This window comes from Bombina bombina, unplaced genomic scaffold, assembly GCF_027579735.1.
Source record: "Bombina bombina isolate aBomBom1 unplaced genomic scaffold, aBomBom1.pri scaffold_1563, whole genome shotgun sequence".
NCBI lineage: Eukaryota > Metazoa > Chordata > Amphibia > Anura > Bombinatoridae > Bombina > Bombina bombina.
Window position 1 is genome coordinate 3,493 of NW_026512610.1, and position 16,508 is coordinate 20,000.

Sequence of the window (16,508 nt, forward strand, 5' to 3'; positions counted from 1 at the left end):
ACCCCTCCAGTCACAAGTAAATGATTTAACCCCCCCCAGTCACAAGTAAATGATTTAACCCCCCCAGTCACAAGTAAATGATTTAACCCCCCCAGTCACAAGTAAATGATTTAACCCCCCCAGTCACAAGTAAATGATTTAACCCCCCCAGTCACAAGTAAATGATTTACCCCCCCTCAGTCACAAGTAAATGATTTAACCCCCTCAGTCACAAGTAAATGATTTAACCCCCCCAGTCACAAGTAAATGATTTAACCCCCCCAGTCACAAGTAAATGATTTAACCCCCCCCAGTCACAAGTAACTGATTTACCCCCCAGTCACAAGTAAATGATTTAACCCCCCCCAGTCACAAGTAAATGATTTACCCCCCAGTCACAAGTAAATGATTTAACCCCCTCAGTCACAAGTAAATGATTTAACCCCCCAGTCACAAGTAAATGATTTAACCCCCCAGTCACAAGTAAATGATTTAACCCCCCCCAGTCACAAGTAAATGATTTAACCCCCCAGTCACAAGTAAATGATTTAACCCCCCAGTCACAAGTAAATGATTTAACCCCCCCAGTCACAAGTAAATGATTTAACCCCCCAGTCACAAGTAAATGATTTAACCCCTCCAGTCACAAGTAAATGATTTAACCCCCCAGTCACAAGTAAATGATTTAACCACCCAGTCACAAGTAAATGATTTAACCCCCCCAGTCACAAGTAAATGATTTAACCCCCCCAGTCACAAGTAAATGATTTAACCCCTCCAGTCACAAGTAAATGATTTAACCCCCCAGTCACAAGTAAATGATTTAACCCCCCAGTCACAAGTAAATGATTTAACCCCCCAGTCACAAGTAAATGATTTAACCCCCCAGTCACAAGTAAATGATTTACCCCCCAGTCACAAGTAAATGATTTAACCCCCCCCAGTCACAAGTAAATGATTTAACCCCTCCAGTCACAAGTAAATGATTTAACCCCCCCCAGTCACAAGTAAATGATTTAACCCCTCCAGTCACAAGTAAATGATTTAACCCCCCAGTCACAAGTAAATGATTTACCCCCCAGTCACAAGTAAATGATTTAACCCCCTCCAGTCACAAGTAAATGATTTAACCCCTCCAGTCACAAGTAAATGATTTAACCCCTCCAGTCACAAGTAAATGATTTAACCCCCCCAGTCACAAGTAAATGATTTACCCCCCAGTCACAAGTAAATGATTTAACCCCCCCCAGTCACAAGTAAATGATTTAACCCCCCAGTCACAAGTAAATTATTTAACCCCTCCAGTCACAAGTAAATGATTTAACCCCCCAGTCACAAGTAAATGATTTAACCCCCCAGTCACAAGTAAATGATTTAACCCCCCCAGTCACAAGTAAATGATTTACCCCCCAGTCACAAGTAAATGATTTAACCCCCCCCAGTCACAAGTAAATGATTTAACCCCCCAGTCACAAGTAAATGATTTAACCCCTCCAGTCACAAGTAAATGATTTAACCCCTCAGTCACAAGTAAATGATTTAACCCCCCCAGTCACAAGTAAATGATTTAACCCCCCCAGTCACAAGTAAATGATTTAACCCCTCCAGTCACAAGTAAATGATTTAACCCCCCCAGTCACAAGTAAATGATTTAACCCCCCCAGTCACAAGTAAACTATTAACCCCTCAAATGCTGAGGACAGCTAAACCTCTCTGTGCCCAGTGACTACAGATCACAAGATCAGCTGTTTATAACTCACCATACAGCAGCACTCCCGGAAGTCTCTGCCGTTTCAGATCACGTTTGAAAAATAAAACAAGGAACTCGCGATAGACCTATCCAGGTGACGCTTCTAGGAGCCAATAATGAGCTCTTATTTAGAAGCACCGCCCCTTAGAAACCTCAACCAATCACAGCAAAGTATTGCTTGACAATCCCAGGTGGCACGGCTGTACCAATCACAAAACGAATTTGTTTATTGCGTCAACAAGCCAGAGGAGAGGCACTACCGTCACAAAGGTTTGAGCCAATCAGGAGGAAGAATAGGATTACGTCACGAAAGTAGAGCGAGGCTTGGCACGCACACGGAAGCGGAAGTACTACTTTGAATACCTGTGAAGAATCCAGCATGGCTCCTGGGGGAAAGATCAACAGGCCTAAGTCTGTGAGTTACTGGGATCATCACCGAGCTTTATGATTTGTATCGTTATTAGTTTATTTAATACTATTATTAGTTCTATTAATGTTATGTCCGATAAAAACCCAGCATCTTCATTGACACCTAAGACCCCTTATTAGCTCTACTTGATGTGTATAGGCTGGTGTTAGAGCTTCCAGCATGTGTGTGTGGCTGGTGTTAGAGCTTCCTGCATGTGTGTATAGGCTGGTGTTAGAGCTTCCAGCATGTGTGTGTGGCTGGTGTTAGAGCTTCCTGCATGTGTGTATAGGCTGGTGTTAGAGCTTCCAGCATGTGTGTGTGTATAGGCTGGTGTTAGAGCTTCCAGCATGTGTGTGTGTATAGGCTGGTGTTAGAGCTTCCAGCATGTGTGTGTGTATAGGCTGGTGTTAGAGCTTCCAGCATGTGTGTGTGTATAGGCTGGTGTTAGAGCTTCCAGCATGTGTGTGTGTGTGTGTCTGGTGTTAGAGCTTCCAGCATGTGTGTGTATAGGCTGGTGTTAGAGCTTCCAGCATGTGTGTGTGTATAGGCTGGTGTTAGAGCTTCCAGCATGTGTGTGTGTATAGGCTGGTGTTAGAGCTTCCAGCATGTGTGTGTGTGTGTGGCTGGTGTTAGAGCTTCCAGCATGTGTGTGTGTGTGTGGCTGGTGTTAGAGCTTCCAGCATGTGTGTATAGGCTGATGTTAGAGCTTCCAGCATGTGTGTGTGTATAGGCTGGTGTTAGAGCTTCCAGCATGTGTGTGTGTGTGTGGCTGGTGTTAGAGCTTCCAGCATGTGTGTATAGGCTGATGTTAGAGCTTCCAGCATGTGTGTGTGTATAGGCTGGTGTTAGAGCTTCCAGCATGTGTGTGTATAGGCTGGTGTTAGAGCTTCCAGCATGTGTGTGTATAGGCTGGTGTTAGAGCTTCCAGCATGTGTGTATAGGCTGATGTTAGAGCTTCCAGCATGTGTGTATAGGCTGGTGTTAGAGCTTCCAGCATGTGTGTATAGGCTGGTGTTAGAGCTTCCTGCATGTGTGTATAGGCTGGTGTTAGAGCTTCCTGCATGTGTGTATAGGCTGGTGTTAGAGCTTCCAGCATGTGTGTATAGGCTGGTGTTAGAGCTTCCTGCATGTGTGTGTGGCTGGTGTTAGAGCTTCCAGCATGTGTGTATAGGCTGGTGTTAGAGCTTCCAGCATGTGTGTGTGTGTCTGGTGTTAGAGCTTCCTGCATGTGTGTATAGGCTGGTGTTAGAGCTTCCAGCATGTGTGTGTATAGGCTGGTGTTAGAGCTTCCAGCATGTGTGTGTGTCTGGTGTTAGAGCTTCCTGCATGTGTGTATAGGCTGGTGTTAGAGCTTCCTGCATGTGTGTATAGGCTGGTGTTAGAGCTTCCTGCATGTGTGTGTGTGGCTGGTGTTAGAGCTTCCAGCATTTGTGTGTATAGGCTGGTGTTAGAGCTTCCAGCATGTGTGTATAGGCTGATGTTAGAGCTTCCAGCATGTGTGTATAGGCTGGTGTTAGAGCTTCCTGCATGTGTGTATAGGCTGGTGTTAGAGCTTCCTGCATGTGTGTATAGGCTGGTGTTAGAGCTTCCAGCATGTGTGTATAGGCTGGTGTTAGAGCTTCCTGCATGTGTGTGTGTGGCTGGTGTTAGAGCTTCCAGCATGTGTGTATAGGCTGGTGTTAGAGCTTCCAGCATGTGTGTGTGTGTCTGGTGTTAGAGCTTCCTGCATGTGTGTATAGGCTGGTGTTAGAGCTTCCAGCATGTGTGTGTATAGGCTGGTGTTAGAGCTTCCTGCATGTGTGTGTGTCTGGTGTTAGAGCTTCCTGCATGTGTGTATAGGCTGGTGTTAGAGCTTCCTGCATGTGTGTATAGGCTGGTGTTAGAGCTTCCTGCATGTGTGTGTGTGGCTGGTGTTAGAGCTTCCAGCATGTGTGTGTATAGGCTGGTGTTAGAGCTTCCAGCATGTGTGTGTATAGGCTGGTGTTAGAGCTTCCAGCATGTGTGTGTATAGGCTGGTGTTAGAGCTTCCAGCATGTGTGTGTGTATAGGCTGGTGTTAGAGCTTCCAGCATGTGTGTGTATAGGCTGGTGTTAGAGCTTCCAGCATGTGTGTATAGGCTGATGTTAGAGCTTCCAGCATGTGTGTATAGGCTGGTGTTAGAGCTTCCAGCATGTGTGTGTGTCTGGTGTTAGAGCTTCCAGCATGTGTGTATAGGCTGGTGTTAGAGCTTCCTGCATGTGTGTATAGGCTGGTGTTAGAGCTTCCTGCATGTGTGTGTGTGGCTGGTGTTAGAGCTTCCAGCATGTGTGTATAGGCTGGTGTTAGAGCTTCCAGCATGTGTGTGTATAGGCTGGTGTTAGAGCTTCCTGCATGTGTGTGTGTATAGGCTGGTGTTAGAGCTTCCAGCATGTGTGTGTGTATAGGCTGGTGTTAGAGCTTCCAGCATGTGTGTGTGTGGCTGGTGTTAGAGCTTCCAGCATGTGTGTATAGGCTGGTGTTAGAGCTTCCAGCATGTGTGTGTGTGGCTGGTGTTAGAGCTTCCAGCATGTGTGTGTGTATAGGCTGGTGTTAGAGCTTCCAGCATGTGTGTGTGTATAGGCTGGTGTTAGAGCTTCCAGCATGTGTGTGTGTATAGGCTGGTGTTAGAGCTTCCAGCATGTGTGTGTGTGTATAGGCTGGTGTTAGAGCTTCCAGCATGTGTGTGTGTGGCTGGTGTTAGAGCTTCCAGCATGTGTGTGTGTGTGTGGCTGGTGTTAGAGCTTCCAGCATGTGTGTGTGTGTGTGGCTGGTGTTAGAGCTTCCAGCATGTGTGTATAGGCTGATGTTAGAGCTTCCAGCATGTGTGTGTGTATAGGCTGGTGTTAGAGCTTCCAGCATGTGTGTGTGTGTGTGGCTGGTGTTAGAGCTTCCAGCATGTGTGTATAGGCTGATGTTAGAGCTTCCAGCATGTGTGTGTGTATAGGCTGGTGTTAGAGCTTCCAGCATGTGTGTGTATAGGCTGGTGTTAGAGCTTCCAGCATGTGTGTGTATAGGCTGGTGTTAGAGCTTCCAGCATGTGTGTGTATAGGCTGGTGTTAGAGCTTCCAGCATGTGTGTATAGGCTGATGTTAGAGCTTCCAGCATGTGTGTATAGGCTGGTGTTAGAGCTTCCAGCATGTGTGTATAGGCTGGTGTTAGAGCTTCCTGCATGTGTGTATAGGCTGGTGTTAGAGCTTCCTGCATGTGTGTATAGGCTGGTGTTAGAGCTTCCAGCATGTGTGTATAGGCTGGTGTTAGAGCTTCCTGCATGTGTGTGTGTGGCTGGTGTTAGAGCTTCCAGCATGTGTGTATAGGCTGGTGTTAGAGCTTCCAGCATGTGTGTGTGTGTCTGGTGTTAGAGCTTCCTGCATGTGTGTATAGGCTGGTGTTAGAGCTTCCAGCATGTGTGTGTATAGGCTGGTGTTAGAGCTTCCTGCATGTGTGTGTGTCTGGTGTTAGAGCTTCCTGCATGTGTGTATAGGCTGGTGTTAGAGCTTCCTGCATGTGTGTATAGGCTGGTGTTAGAGCTTCCTGCATGTGTGTGTGTGGCTGGTGTTAGAGCTTCCAGCATGTGTGTGTATAGGCTGGTGTTAGAGCTTCCAGCATGTGTGTGTATAGGCTGGTGTTAGAGCTTCCAGCATGTGTGTGTATAGGCTGGTGTTAGAGCTTCCAGCATGTGTGTGTGTATAGGCTGGTGTTAGAGCTTCCAGCATGTGTGTGTATAGGCTGGTGTTAGAGCTTCCAGCATGTGTGTATAGGCTGGTGTTAGAGCTTCCAGCATGTGTGTATAGGCTGGTGTTAGAGCTTCCAGCATGTGTGTATAGGCTGATGTTAGAGCTTCCAGCATGTGTGTGTGTATAGGCTGGTGTTAGAGCTTCCAGCATGTGTGTGTGTGTGTGGCTGGTGTTAGAGCTTCCAGCATGTGTGTATAGGCTGATGTTAGAGCTTCCAGCATGTGTGTGTGTATAGGCTGGTGTTAGAGCTTCCAGCATGTGTGTATAGGCTGGTGTTAGAGCTTCCTGCATGTGTGTATAGGCTGGTGTTAGAGCTTCCTGCATGTGTGTATAGGCTGGTGTTAGAGCTTCCAGCATGTGTGTATAGGCTGGTGTTAGAGCTTCCTGCATGTGTGTGTGTGGCTGGTGTTAGAGCTTCCAGCATGTGTGTATAGGCTGGTGTTAGAGCTTCCAGCATGTGTGTGTGTGTCTGGTGTTAGAGCTTCCTGCATGTGTGTATAGGGCTGGTGTTAGAGCTTCCAGCATGTGTGTGTATAGGCTGGTGTTAGAGCTTCCAGCATGTGTGTGTGTCTGGTGTTAGAGCTTCCTGCATGTGTGTATAGGCTGGTGTTAGAGCTTCCTGCATGTGTGTATAGGCTGGTGTTAGAGCTTCCTGCATGTGTGTGTGTGGCTGGTGTTAGAGCTTCCAGCATTTGTGTGTATAGGCTGGTGTTAGAGCTTCCAGCATGTGTGTATAGGCTGATGTTAGAGCTTCCAGCATGTGTGTATAGGCTGGTGTTAGAGCTTCCTGCATGTGTGTATAGGCTGGTGTTAGAGCTTCCTGCATGTGTGTATAGGCTGGTGTTAGAGCTTCCAGCATGTGTGTATAGGGTGGTGTTAGAGCTTCCTGCATGTGTGTGTGTGGCTGGTGTTAGAGCTTCCAGCATGTGTGTATAGGCTGGTGTTAGAGCTTCCAGCATGTGTGTGTGTGTCTGGTGTTAGAGCTTCCTGCATGTGTGTATAGGCTGGTGTTAGAGCTTCCTGCATGTGTGTATAGGCTGGTGTTAGAGCTTCCTGCATGTGTGTGTGTGGCTGGTGTTAGAGCTTCCAGCATGTGTGTATAGGCTGGTGTTAGAGCTTCCAGCATGTGTGTGTATAGGCTGGTGTTAGAGCTTCCAGCATGTGTGTGTGTATAGGCTGGTGTTAGAGCTTCCAGCATGTGTGTGTTAGGCTGGTGTTAGAGCTTCCAGCATGTGTGTATAGGCTGATGTTAGAGCTTCCAGCATGTGGTGTATTGGCTGGTGTTAGAGCTTCCAGCATGTGTGTGTGTCTGGTGTTAGAGCTTCCAGCATGTGTGTATAGGCTGGTGTTAGAGCTTCCTGCATGTGTGTATAGGCTGGTGTTAGAGCTTCCTGCATGTGTGTGTGTGGCTTGGTGTTAGAGCTTCCAGCATGTGTGTATAGGCTGGTGTTAGAGCTTCCAGCATGTGTGTGTATAGGCTGGTGTTAGAGCTTCCTGCAGTGTGTGTGTATAGGCTGGTGTTAGAGCTTCCAGCATGTGTGTGTGTATAGGCTGGTGTTAGAGCTTCCAGCATGTGTGTGTGTGGCTGGTGTTAGAGCTTCCAGCATGTGTGTATAGGCTGGTGTTAGAGCTTCCAGCATGTGTGTATAGGCTGGTGTTAGAGCTTCCAGCATGTGTGTGTGTGGCTGGTGTTAGAGCTTCCAGCATGTGTGTGTATAGGCTGGTGTTAGAGCTTCCAGCATGTGTGTGTGTAGGCTGGTGTTAGAGCTTCCTGCATGTGTGTATAGGCTGGTGTTAGAGCTTCCAGCATGTGTGTGTATAGGCTGGTGTTAGAGCTTCCAGCATGTGTGTGTGTTAGGCTGGTGTTAGAGCTTCCAGCATGGTGTGTATAGGCTGGTGTTAGAGCTTCCAGCATGTGTGTGTGTGTAGAGCTGGTGTTAGAGCTTCCAGCATGTGTGTGTGTATAGGCTGGTGTTAGAGCTTCCAGCATGTGTGTGTGTATAGGCTGGTGTTAGAGCTTCCAGCATGTGTGTGTATAGGGCTGGTGTTAGAGCTTCCAGCATGTGTGTATAGGCTGGTGTTAGAGCTTCCAGCATGTGTGTGTGTGTGGCTGATGTTAGAGCTTCCAGCATGTGGTGTGTATAGGCTGGTGTTAGAGCTTCCAGCATGTGTGTGTGTGGCCTGGTGTTAGAGCTTCCTGCATGTGTGTGTGTGGCTGGTGTTAGAGCTTCCAGCATGTGTGTATAGGCTGGTGTTAGAGCTTCCAGCATGTGTGTGTTATAGGCTGGTGTTAGAGCTTCCAGCATGTGTGTGTCTGGTGTTAGAGCTTCCAGCGTGTGTGTGTGTGTGTGGCTGGTGTTAGAGCTTCCAGCATGTGTGTGTGTGGCTGGTGTTAGAGCTTCCTGCATGTGTGTGTGTGGCTGGTGTTAGAGCTTCCAGCATGTGTGTATAGGCTGGTGTTAGAGCTTCCAGCATGTGTGTGTGTGGCTGGTGTTAGAGCTTCCTGCATGTGTGTGTGTGGCTGGTGTTAGAGCTTCCTGCATGTGTGTGTATAGGCTGGTGTTAGAGCTTCCAGCATGTGTGGTATAGGCTGGTGTTAGAGCTTCCAGCATGTGTGTGTGTATAGGCTGGTGTTAGAGCTTCCAGCATGTGTGTGTGTGTGGCTGGTGTTAGAGCTTCCAGCATGTGTGTGTGTGTGTATAGGCTGGTGTTAGAGCTTCCAGCATGTGTGGTGTGTCTGGTGTTAGAGCTTCCAGCATGTGTGTGGTGTGGCTGGGTGTTAGAGCTTCCAGCATGTGTGTGTGTGGCTGGTGTTAGAGCTTCCTGCATGTGTGTGTGTGGCTGGTGTTAGAGCTTCCTGCATGTGTGTGTGTGGCTGGTGTTAGAGCTTCCAGCATGTGTGTATAGGCTGGTGTTAGAGCTTCCAGCATGTGTGTGTGTGTGTGTGTATAGGCTGGTGTTAGAGCTTCCAGCATGTGTGTGTGTATTAGGCTGGTGGTTAGAGCTTCCAGCATGTGTGTGTGTATAGGCTGGTGTTAGAGCTTCCAGCATGTGTGTGTGTATAGGCTGGTGTTAGAGCTTCCAGCATGTGTGTGTGTGTGTGTCTGGTGTTAGAGCTTCCAGCATGTGTGTGTGTGTGTGGCTGGTGTTAGAGCTTCCAGCATGTGTGTGTGTGGCTGGTGTTAGAGCTTCCAGCATGTGTGTGTTGGCTGGTGTTAGAGCTTTCAGCATGTGTGTGTGTGGCTGGTGTTAGAGCTTTCAGCATGTGTGTGTGTGTGTGTGTGGCTGGTGTTAGAGCTTCCAGCATGTGTGTGTGTATAGGCTGGTGTTAGAGCTTCCAGCATGTGTGTGTGTATAGGCTGGTGTAAAAGCTTCCTGCATGTGTGTGTGTGGCTGGTGTTAGAGCTTCCTGCATGTGTGTGTGTGTGGCTGGTGTTAGAGCTTCCAGCATGTGTGTGTGTGGCTGGTGTTAGAGCTTCCAGCATGTGTGTGTGTGGCTGGTGTTAGAGCTTCCAGCATGTGTGTGTGTGTGGCTGGTGTTAGAGCTTCCTGCATGTGTGTGTGTGGCTGGTGTTAGAGCTTCCTGCATGTGTGTGTGTGGCTGGTGTTAGAGCTTCCAGCATGTGTGTGTGTGGCTGGTGTTAGAGCTTCCAGCATGTGTGTGTGTATAGGCTGGTGTTAGAGCTTCCAGCATGTGTGTGTGTGTGGCTGGTGTTAGAGCTTCCAGCATGTGTGTGTGTATAGGCTGGTGTTAGAGCTTCCAGCATGTGTGTGTGTGTATAGGCTGGTGTTAGAGCTTCCAGCATGTGTGTGTGTATAGGCTGGTGTTAGAGCTTCCAGCATGTGTGTGTGTATAGGCTGGTGTTAGAGCTTCCAGCATGTGTGTATAGGCTGGTGTTAGAGCTTCCTGCATGTGTGTGTGTGGCTGGTGTTAGAGCTTCCAGCATGTGTGTGTGTGGCTGGTGTTAGAGCTTCCAGCATGTGTGTGTGTATAGGCTGGTGTTAGAGCTTCCAGCATGTGTGTGTGTATAGGCTGGTGTTAGAGCTTCCAGCATGTGTGTGTGTATAGGCTGGTGTTAGAGCTTCCAGCATGTGTGTGTATAGGCTGGTGTTAGAGCTTCCAGCATGTGTGTGTGTATAGGCCGGTGTTAGAGCTTCCAGCATGTGTGTGTGTGGCTGGTGTTAGAGCTTCCAGCATGTGTGTGTGTATAGGCTGGTGTTAGAGCTTCCAGCATGTGTGTGGCTGGTGTTAGAGCTTCCAGCATGTGTGTGTGGCTGGTGTTAGAGCTTCCAGCATGTGTGTGTGGCTGGTGTTAGAGCTTCCAGCATGTGTGTGTGGCTGGTGTTAGAGCTTCCAGCATGTGTGTGTGTATAGGCTGGTGTTAGAGCTTCCAGCATGTGTGTGTGTATAGGCTGGTGTTAGAGCTTCCAGCATGTGTGTATAGGCTGGTGTTAGAGCTTCCTGCATGTGTGTATAGGCTGGTGTTAGAGCTTCCAGCATGTGTGTGTGTGTGGCTGGTGTTAGAGCTTCCAGCATGTGTGTGTGTGTGTGGCTGGTGTTAGAGCTTCCAGCATGTGTGTGTGTGTGGCTGGTGTTAGAGCTTCCAGCATGTGTGTGTGTGGCTGGTGTTAGAGCTTCCAGCATGTGTGTGTGGCTGGTGTTAGAGCTTCCAGCATGTGTGTGTGTATAGGCTGGTGTTAGAGCTTCCAGCATGTGTGTGTGTATAGGCTGGTGTTAGAGCTTCCTGCATGTGTGTGTGTGTGGCTGGTGTTAGAGCTTCCAGCATGTGTGTGTGTGTATAGGCTGGTGTTAGAGCTTCCAGCATGTGTGTGTGTGTATAGGCTGGTGTTAGAGCTTCCAGCATGTGTGTGTGTGTATAGGCTGGTGTTAGAGCTTCCAGCATGTGTGTGTGTGTGGCTGGTGTTAGAGCTTCCAGCATGTGTGTATAGTCTGGTGTTAGAGCTTCCAGCATGTGTGTGTGTGTGTGGCTGGTGTTAGAGCTTCCAGCATGTGTGTGTGGCTGGTGTTAGAGCTTCCAGCATGTGTGTGTGTGTGTGTGTGGCTGGTGTTAGAGCTTCCAGCATGTGTGTGTGTGTGTGGCTGGTGTTAGAGCTTCCAGCATATGTGTGTGTGTGTGTGGCTGGTGTTAGAGCTTCCAGCATGTGTGTGTGTGTGGCTGGTGTTAGAGCTTCCAGCATGTGTGTGTGTGGCTGGTGTTAGAGCTTCCAGCATGTGTGTGTGGCTGGTGTTAGAGCTTCCAGCATGTGTGTGTGTGTGGCTGGTGTTAGAGCTTCCAGCATGTGTGTGTGTGTGGCTGGTGTTAGAGCTTCCAGCATGTGTGTGTATAGGCTGGTGTTAGAGCTTCCAGCATGTGTGTGTGTGTGTGTGGCTGGTGTTAGAGCTTCCAGCATGTGTGTGTGTGTGTGGCTGGTGTTAGAGCTTCCAGCATGTGTGTGTGTGTGTGTGGCTGGTGTTAGAGCTTCCAGCATGTGTGTGTGTGTGTGGCTGGTGTTAGAGCTTCCAGCATGTGTGTGTGTGTGGCTGGTGTTAGAGCTTCCAGCATGTGTGTGTGTGTGGCTGGTGTTAGAGCTTCCAGCATGTGTGTGTGTGGCTGGTGTTAGAGCTTCCAGCATGTGTGTGTGTGGCTGGTGTTAGAGCTTCCAGCATGTGTGTGTGTGTGGCTGGTGTTAGAGCTTCCAGCATGTGTGTGTGTGTGGCTGGTGTTAGAGCTTCCAGCATGTGTGTGTGTGGCTGGTGTTAGAGCTTCCAGCATGTGTGTGTGTGTGTGTGGCTGGTGTTAGAGCTTCCAGCATGTGTGTATAGGCTGGTGTTAGAGCTTCCAGCATGTGTGTGTGTGTGGCTGGTGTTAGAGCTTCCAGCATGTGTGTGTGTGTGGCTGGTGTTAGAGCTTCCAGCATGTGTGTATAGGCTGGTGTTAGAGCTTCCAGCATGTGTGTGTGTGTGGCTGGTGTTAGAGCTTCCAGCATGTGTGTATAGGCTGGTGTTAGAGCTTCCAGCATGTGTGTGTATAGGCTGGTGTTAGAGCTTCCAGCATGTGTGTGTGTGTGGCTGGTGTTAGAGCTTCCAGCATGTGTGTGTGTGTGGCTGGTGTTAGAGCTTCCAGCATGTGTGTGTGTGGGGCTGATGTTAGAGCTTCCAGCATGTGTGTGTGTGTGTGGCTGGTGTTAGAGCTTCCAGCATGTGTGTGTGTGTGGCTGGTGTTAGAGCTTCCAGCATGTGTGTGTGTGTGGCTGATGTTAGAGCTTCCAGCATGTGTGTGTGTGTGGCTGGTGTTAGAGCTTTCAGCATGTGTGTGTGTGTGTGTGTGTAGGCTGGTGTTAGAGCTTCCAGCATGTGTGTGTGTGTGGCTGGTGTTAGAGCTTCCAGCATGTGTGTGTGGCTGGTGTTAGAGCTTCCAGCATGTGTGTGTGGCTGGTGTTAGAGCTTCCAGCATGTGTGTGTGTGGCTGGTGTTAGAGCTTCCAGCATGTGTGTGTGTGTGTGTGTGGCTGGTGTTAGAGCTTCCAGCATGTGTGTGTGTGTGTGGCTGGTGTTAGAGCTTCCAGCATGTGTGTGTGTGTGTGGCTGGTGTTAGAGCTTCCAGCATGTGTGTGTGTGTGTGGCTGGTGTTAGAGCTTCCAGCTTGTGTGTGTGGCTGGTGTTAGAGCTTCCAGCATGTGTGTGTGTGTGTGTGTGTGGCTGGTGTTAGAGCTTCCAGCATGTGTGTGTGTGTGTGGCTGGTGTTAGAGCTTCCAGCATGTGTGTGTGTGTGGCTGGTGTTAGAGCTTCCAGCATGTGTGTGTGTGTGTGGCTGGTGTTAGAGCTTCCAGCATGTGTGTGTGTGTGTGGCTGGTGTTAGAGCTTCCAGCATGTGTGTGTGTGGCTGGTGTTAGAGATTCCAGCATGTGTGTGTGTGGCTGGTGTTAGAGCTTCCAGCATGTGTGTGTGTGTGGCTGGTGTTAGAGCTTCCAGCATGTGTGTGTGTAGGCTGGTGTTAGAGCTTCCAGCATGTGTGTGTGGCTGATGTTAGAGCTTCCAGCATGTGTGTGTGTGTGTGGCTGGTGTTAGAGCTTCCAGCATGTGTGTGTGTGTGGCTGGTGTTAGAGCTTCCAGCATGTGTGTGTGTGTGGCTGGTGTTAGAGCTTCCAGCATGTGTGTGTGTGGCTGGTGTTAGAGCTTCCAGCATGTGTGTGTGTGTCTGGTGTTAGAGCTTCCAGCATGTGTGTGTGGCTGATGTTAGAGCTTCCAGCATGTGTGTGTGTGTGTGTGGCTGGTGTTAGAGCTTTCAGCATGTGTGTGTGTAGGCTGGTGTTAGAGCTTTCAGCATGTGTGTGTGTGTGGCTGGTGTTAGAGCTTCCAGCATGCGTGTGTGTGTCTGGTGTTAGAGCTTCCAGCATGTGTGTGTGGCTGATGTTAGAGCTTCCAGCATGTGTGTGTGTGTGTGTGGCTGGTGTTAGAGCTTCCAGCATGTGTGTGTATAGGCTGGTGTTAGAGCTTCCAGCATGTGTGTGTGTGTGTGGCTGGTGTTAGAGCTTCCAGCATGTGTGTGTGTGGCTGGTGTTAGAGCTTCCAGCATGTGTGTGTGTGGCTGGTGTTAGAGATTCCAGCATGTGTGTGTGTGTCTGGTGTTAGAGCTTCCAGCATGTGTGTGTGTGTGTGTGTGTGGCTGGTGTTAGAGCTTCCAGCATGTGTGTGTGTGTCTGGTGTTAGAGCTTCCAGCATGTGTGTGTGGCTGATGTTAGAGCTTCCAGCATGTGTGTGTGTGTGTGGCTGGTGTTAGAGCTTCCAGCATGTGTGTGTGTGTGGCTGGTGTTAGAGCTTCCAGCATGTGTGTGTGTGTGTGGCTGGTGTTAGAGCTTCCAGCATGTGTGTGTGTGGCTGGTGTTAGAGCTTCCAGCATGTGTGTGTGTGTCTGGTGTTAGAGCTTCCAGCATGTGTGTGTGTGTGTGGCTGGTGTTAGAGCTTCCAGCATGTGTGTGTGTGTCTGGTGTTAGAGCTTCCAGCATGTGTGTGTGTGGCTGATGTTAGAGCTTCCAGCATGTGTGTGTGTGTGGCTGGTGTTAGAGCTTTCAGCATGTGTGTGTGTGTGTGTGTGTGTGTGTAGGCTGGTGTTAGAGCTTCCAGCATGTGTGTGTGTGTGGCTGGTGTTAGAGCTTCCAGCATGTGTGTGTGTGTGTGTGGCTGGTGTTAGAGCTTCCAGCATGTGTGTGTGTGTCTGGTGTTAGAGCTTCCAGCATGTGTGTGTGTCTGGTGTTAGAGCTTCCAGCATGTGTGTATAGGCTGGTGTTAGAGCTTCCAGCATGTGTGTGTGTGGCTGGTGTTAGAGCTTCCAGCATGTGTGTGTGTGGCTGGTGTTAGAGCTTCCAGCATGTGTGTATAGGCTGGTGTTAGAGCTTCCAGCATGTGTGGCTGGTGTTAGAGCTTCCAGCATGTGTGGCTGGTGTTAGAGCTTCCAGCATGTGTGGCTGGTGTTAGAGCTTCCAGCATGTGTGGCTGGTGTTAGAGCTTCCAGCATGTGTGTGTGTGTGGCTGGTGTTAGAGCTTCCAGCATGTGTGTGTGTGGCTGGTGTTAGAGCTTCCAGCATGTGTGTGTGTGGCTGGTGTTAGAGCTTCCAGCATGTGTGTGTGTGGCTGATGTTAGAGCTTCCAGCATGTGTGTGTGGCTGGTGTTAGAGCTTCCAGCATGTGTGTATAGGCTGGTGTTAGAGCTTCCAGCATGTGTGTGTGGCTGATGTTAGAGCTTCCAGCATGTGTGTGTGTGTGGCTGATGTTAGAGCTTCCAGCATGCATGTGTGTTTGTGTGGCTGATGTTAGAACTTCCAGCATGTGTGTGTGTGTGTGTGGCTGATGTTAGAGCTTCCAGCATGTGTGTGTGTGTGGCTGATGTTAGAGCTTCCAGCATGTGTGTGTGTGTGGCTGATGTTAGAGCTTCCAGCATGTGGGTGTGTGTGTGTGGCTGATGTTAGAGCTTCCAGCATGTGTGTGTGTGTGGCTGATGTTAGAGCTTCCAGCATGTGTGTGTGTGTGGCTGATGTTAGAGCTTCCAGCATGTGTGTGTGTGGCTGATGTTAGAGCTTCTAACAGCTCAAATAGCACCAGCTGTGCTGATATTTACAGAGAAACAAAACCCTATACACAATGCATCTATAGATGGTGCCTATTATAAATACCATAACTAATTAGTGTCTGTTTGCTGCCATAATTATAATGGTTACACCACAGCATATCTGTGTTTTGAATAGAGGTGTCTCCAGGAACACTGTGTGGGGTGCACATTTATAAATAGAGGGGGGTACTAATAATTACCAAGGCCACAGCTGTACTAATGAACTGTAGCAAATAAACTCTGCATCACAGGGACAGTAAAGTAAACCTTAAACATTTATGATTCAGAAGAGCAGCAATTTCCAATAACTTTCTGATTTACTTCTGTTATTTAATTTCTTTCATTCTACCGGTATCCTGAGAAGCATATTTAGGTAGGTTCAAGGGCATAATTGCCATCACAAGCTAGCTGCTGATCACATTCCTCTTGTCATTGATTCTTCCAATGTCTTCAGCTAGCTCCCAGTAGTGCATTGCTTACCCTTCAGCAAAGGCTGCCTAGAGAATGAAGCAAATTTGATAAAAGAAGTCAATTTAATTTTTTTTTAAAATTTGTGTGTTCTATCTGAGTCATGAAAGAAAGAAAAAAACGGGTTTCTTGTCCCTTTAAACTAAAAAAATGGATAAGGTTATTGCAATTCATATTTATTATTTGGGGTAATACTGTTAGCTACTTTTTTGTAAACAAGTAAATTCTTCCACCTCTCTCTTACCTTGTCTCTACTCATTTGCTCTTTTAAGGTGGATTATGCATTTTGCATCAACAATTATAATAGGAAAACGTTTTTTGCAATAGCAGAGGGCATACTAGGTAGTTTAGAAACAAATATTATTGTGTTTATCTAAACAGGGCTCAACAAATGTATTCAAAATCTAGCAGCCAGTCCATAAAGCCAGGAGCCAGAAACGTTTCATTATCCCTATGAGGCGTGTACATACAGTTTGTATAATAATGTATTTTGCTAGCCTGGTGGCATTGTAAAGTAGCTGAGTGGGGCGGTGTAATACTTTATAATATTATAACTTTTTTTTTCTGCTGGGTGGTGCAATAGGCCGGGGTGCCAGGCATTTTAAGACGATAGTGGTTTCCTAGTGTCTGTGTTTGTCGAGCCCTGTATATAAATATATATATTTAGCTATTAGATGGAGATTTGAAAGGAATATATATCTTTGTTTAAAAATTATTATTAACTAAGCTGAATCCGTGTTAAACCACTTTAAGGGAAGAAGATGGCTGGACTACCCTAATCTCTTTACATAACTGAACACATGCAAACAACTGGTTATACTCAAATTATTTATATATATATATATATATATATATATATATATATATATATATATATATATATATATACGTGTGTAGCAAGTGTCCTTTTGTTTCAGTGAAAAGAAAAAAATATTAAATTATATGCTCATTTGACAAAATAAAGCTGCATAATTCATTGCAAAATTCTTCTTGTATATGAAGGTAACATTTAGGGCCAGGTTAACAGTTACAAGCAAGTGAAAG

The 16,508-nt window shown here is 47.7% G+C and overlaps 1 protein-coding gene across 1 annotated transcript in view; it reads left to right on the plus strand.

The window, feature by feature from the left end:
• Positions 1-2,022: 2,022 nt before the first annotated feature.
• Positions 2,023-16,508, plus strand: part of CUNH11orf98 (chromosome unknown C11orf98 homolog) — a 38,712-nt gene continuing 24,226 nt past the window's right edge. Inside the window, exon 1 of the mRNA XM_053697051.1 lies at positions 2,023-2,144. Within this exon, the coding sequence (XP_053553026.1) occupies positions 2,109-2,144 (36 nt within the window). The 5' untranslated portion in view covers positions 2,023-2,108. The remainder of the gene's footprint in view (positions 2,145-16,508) is intronic.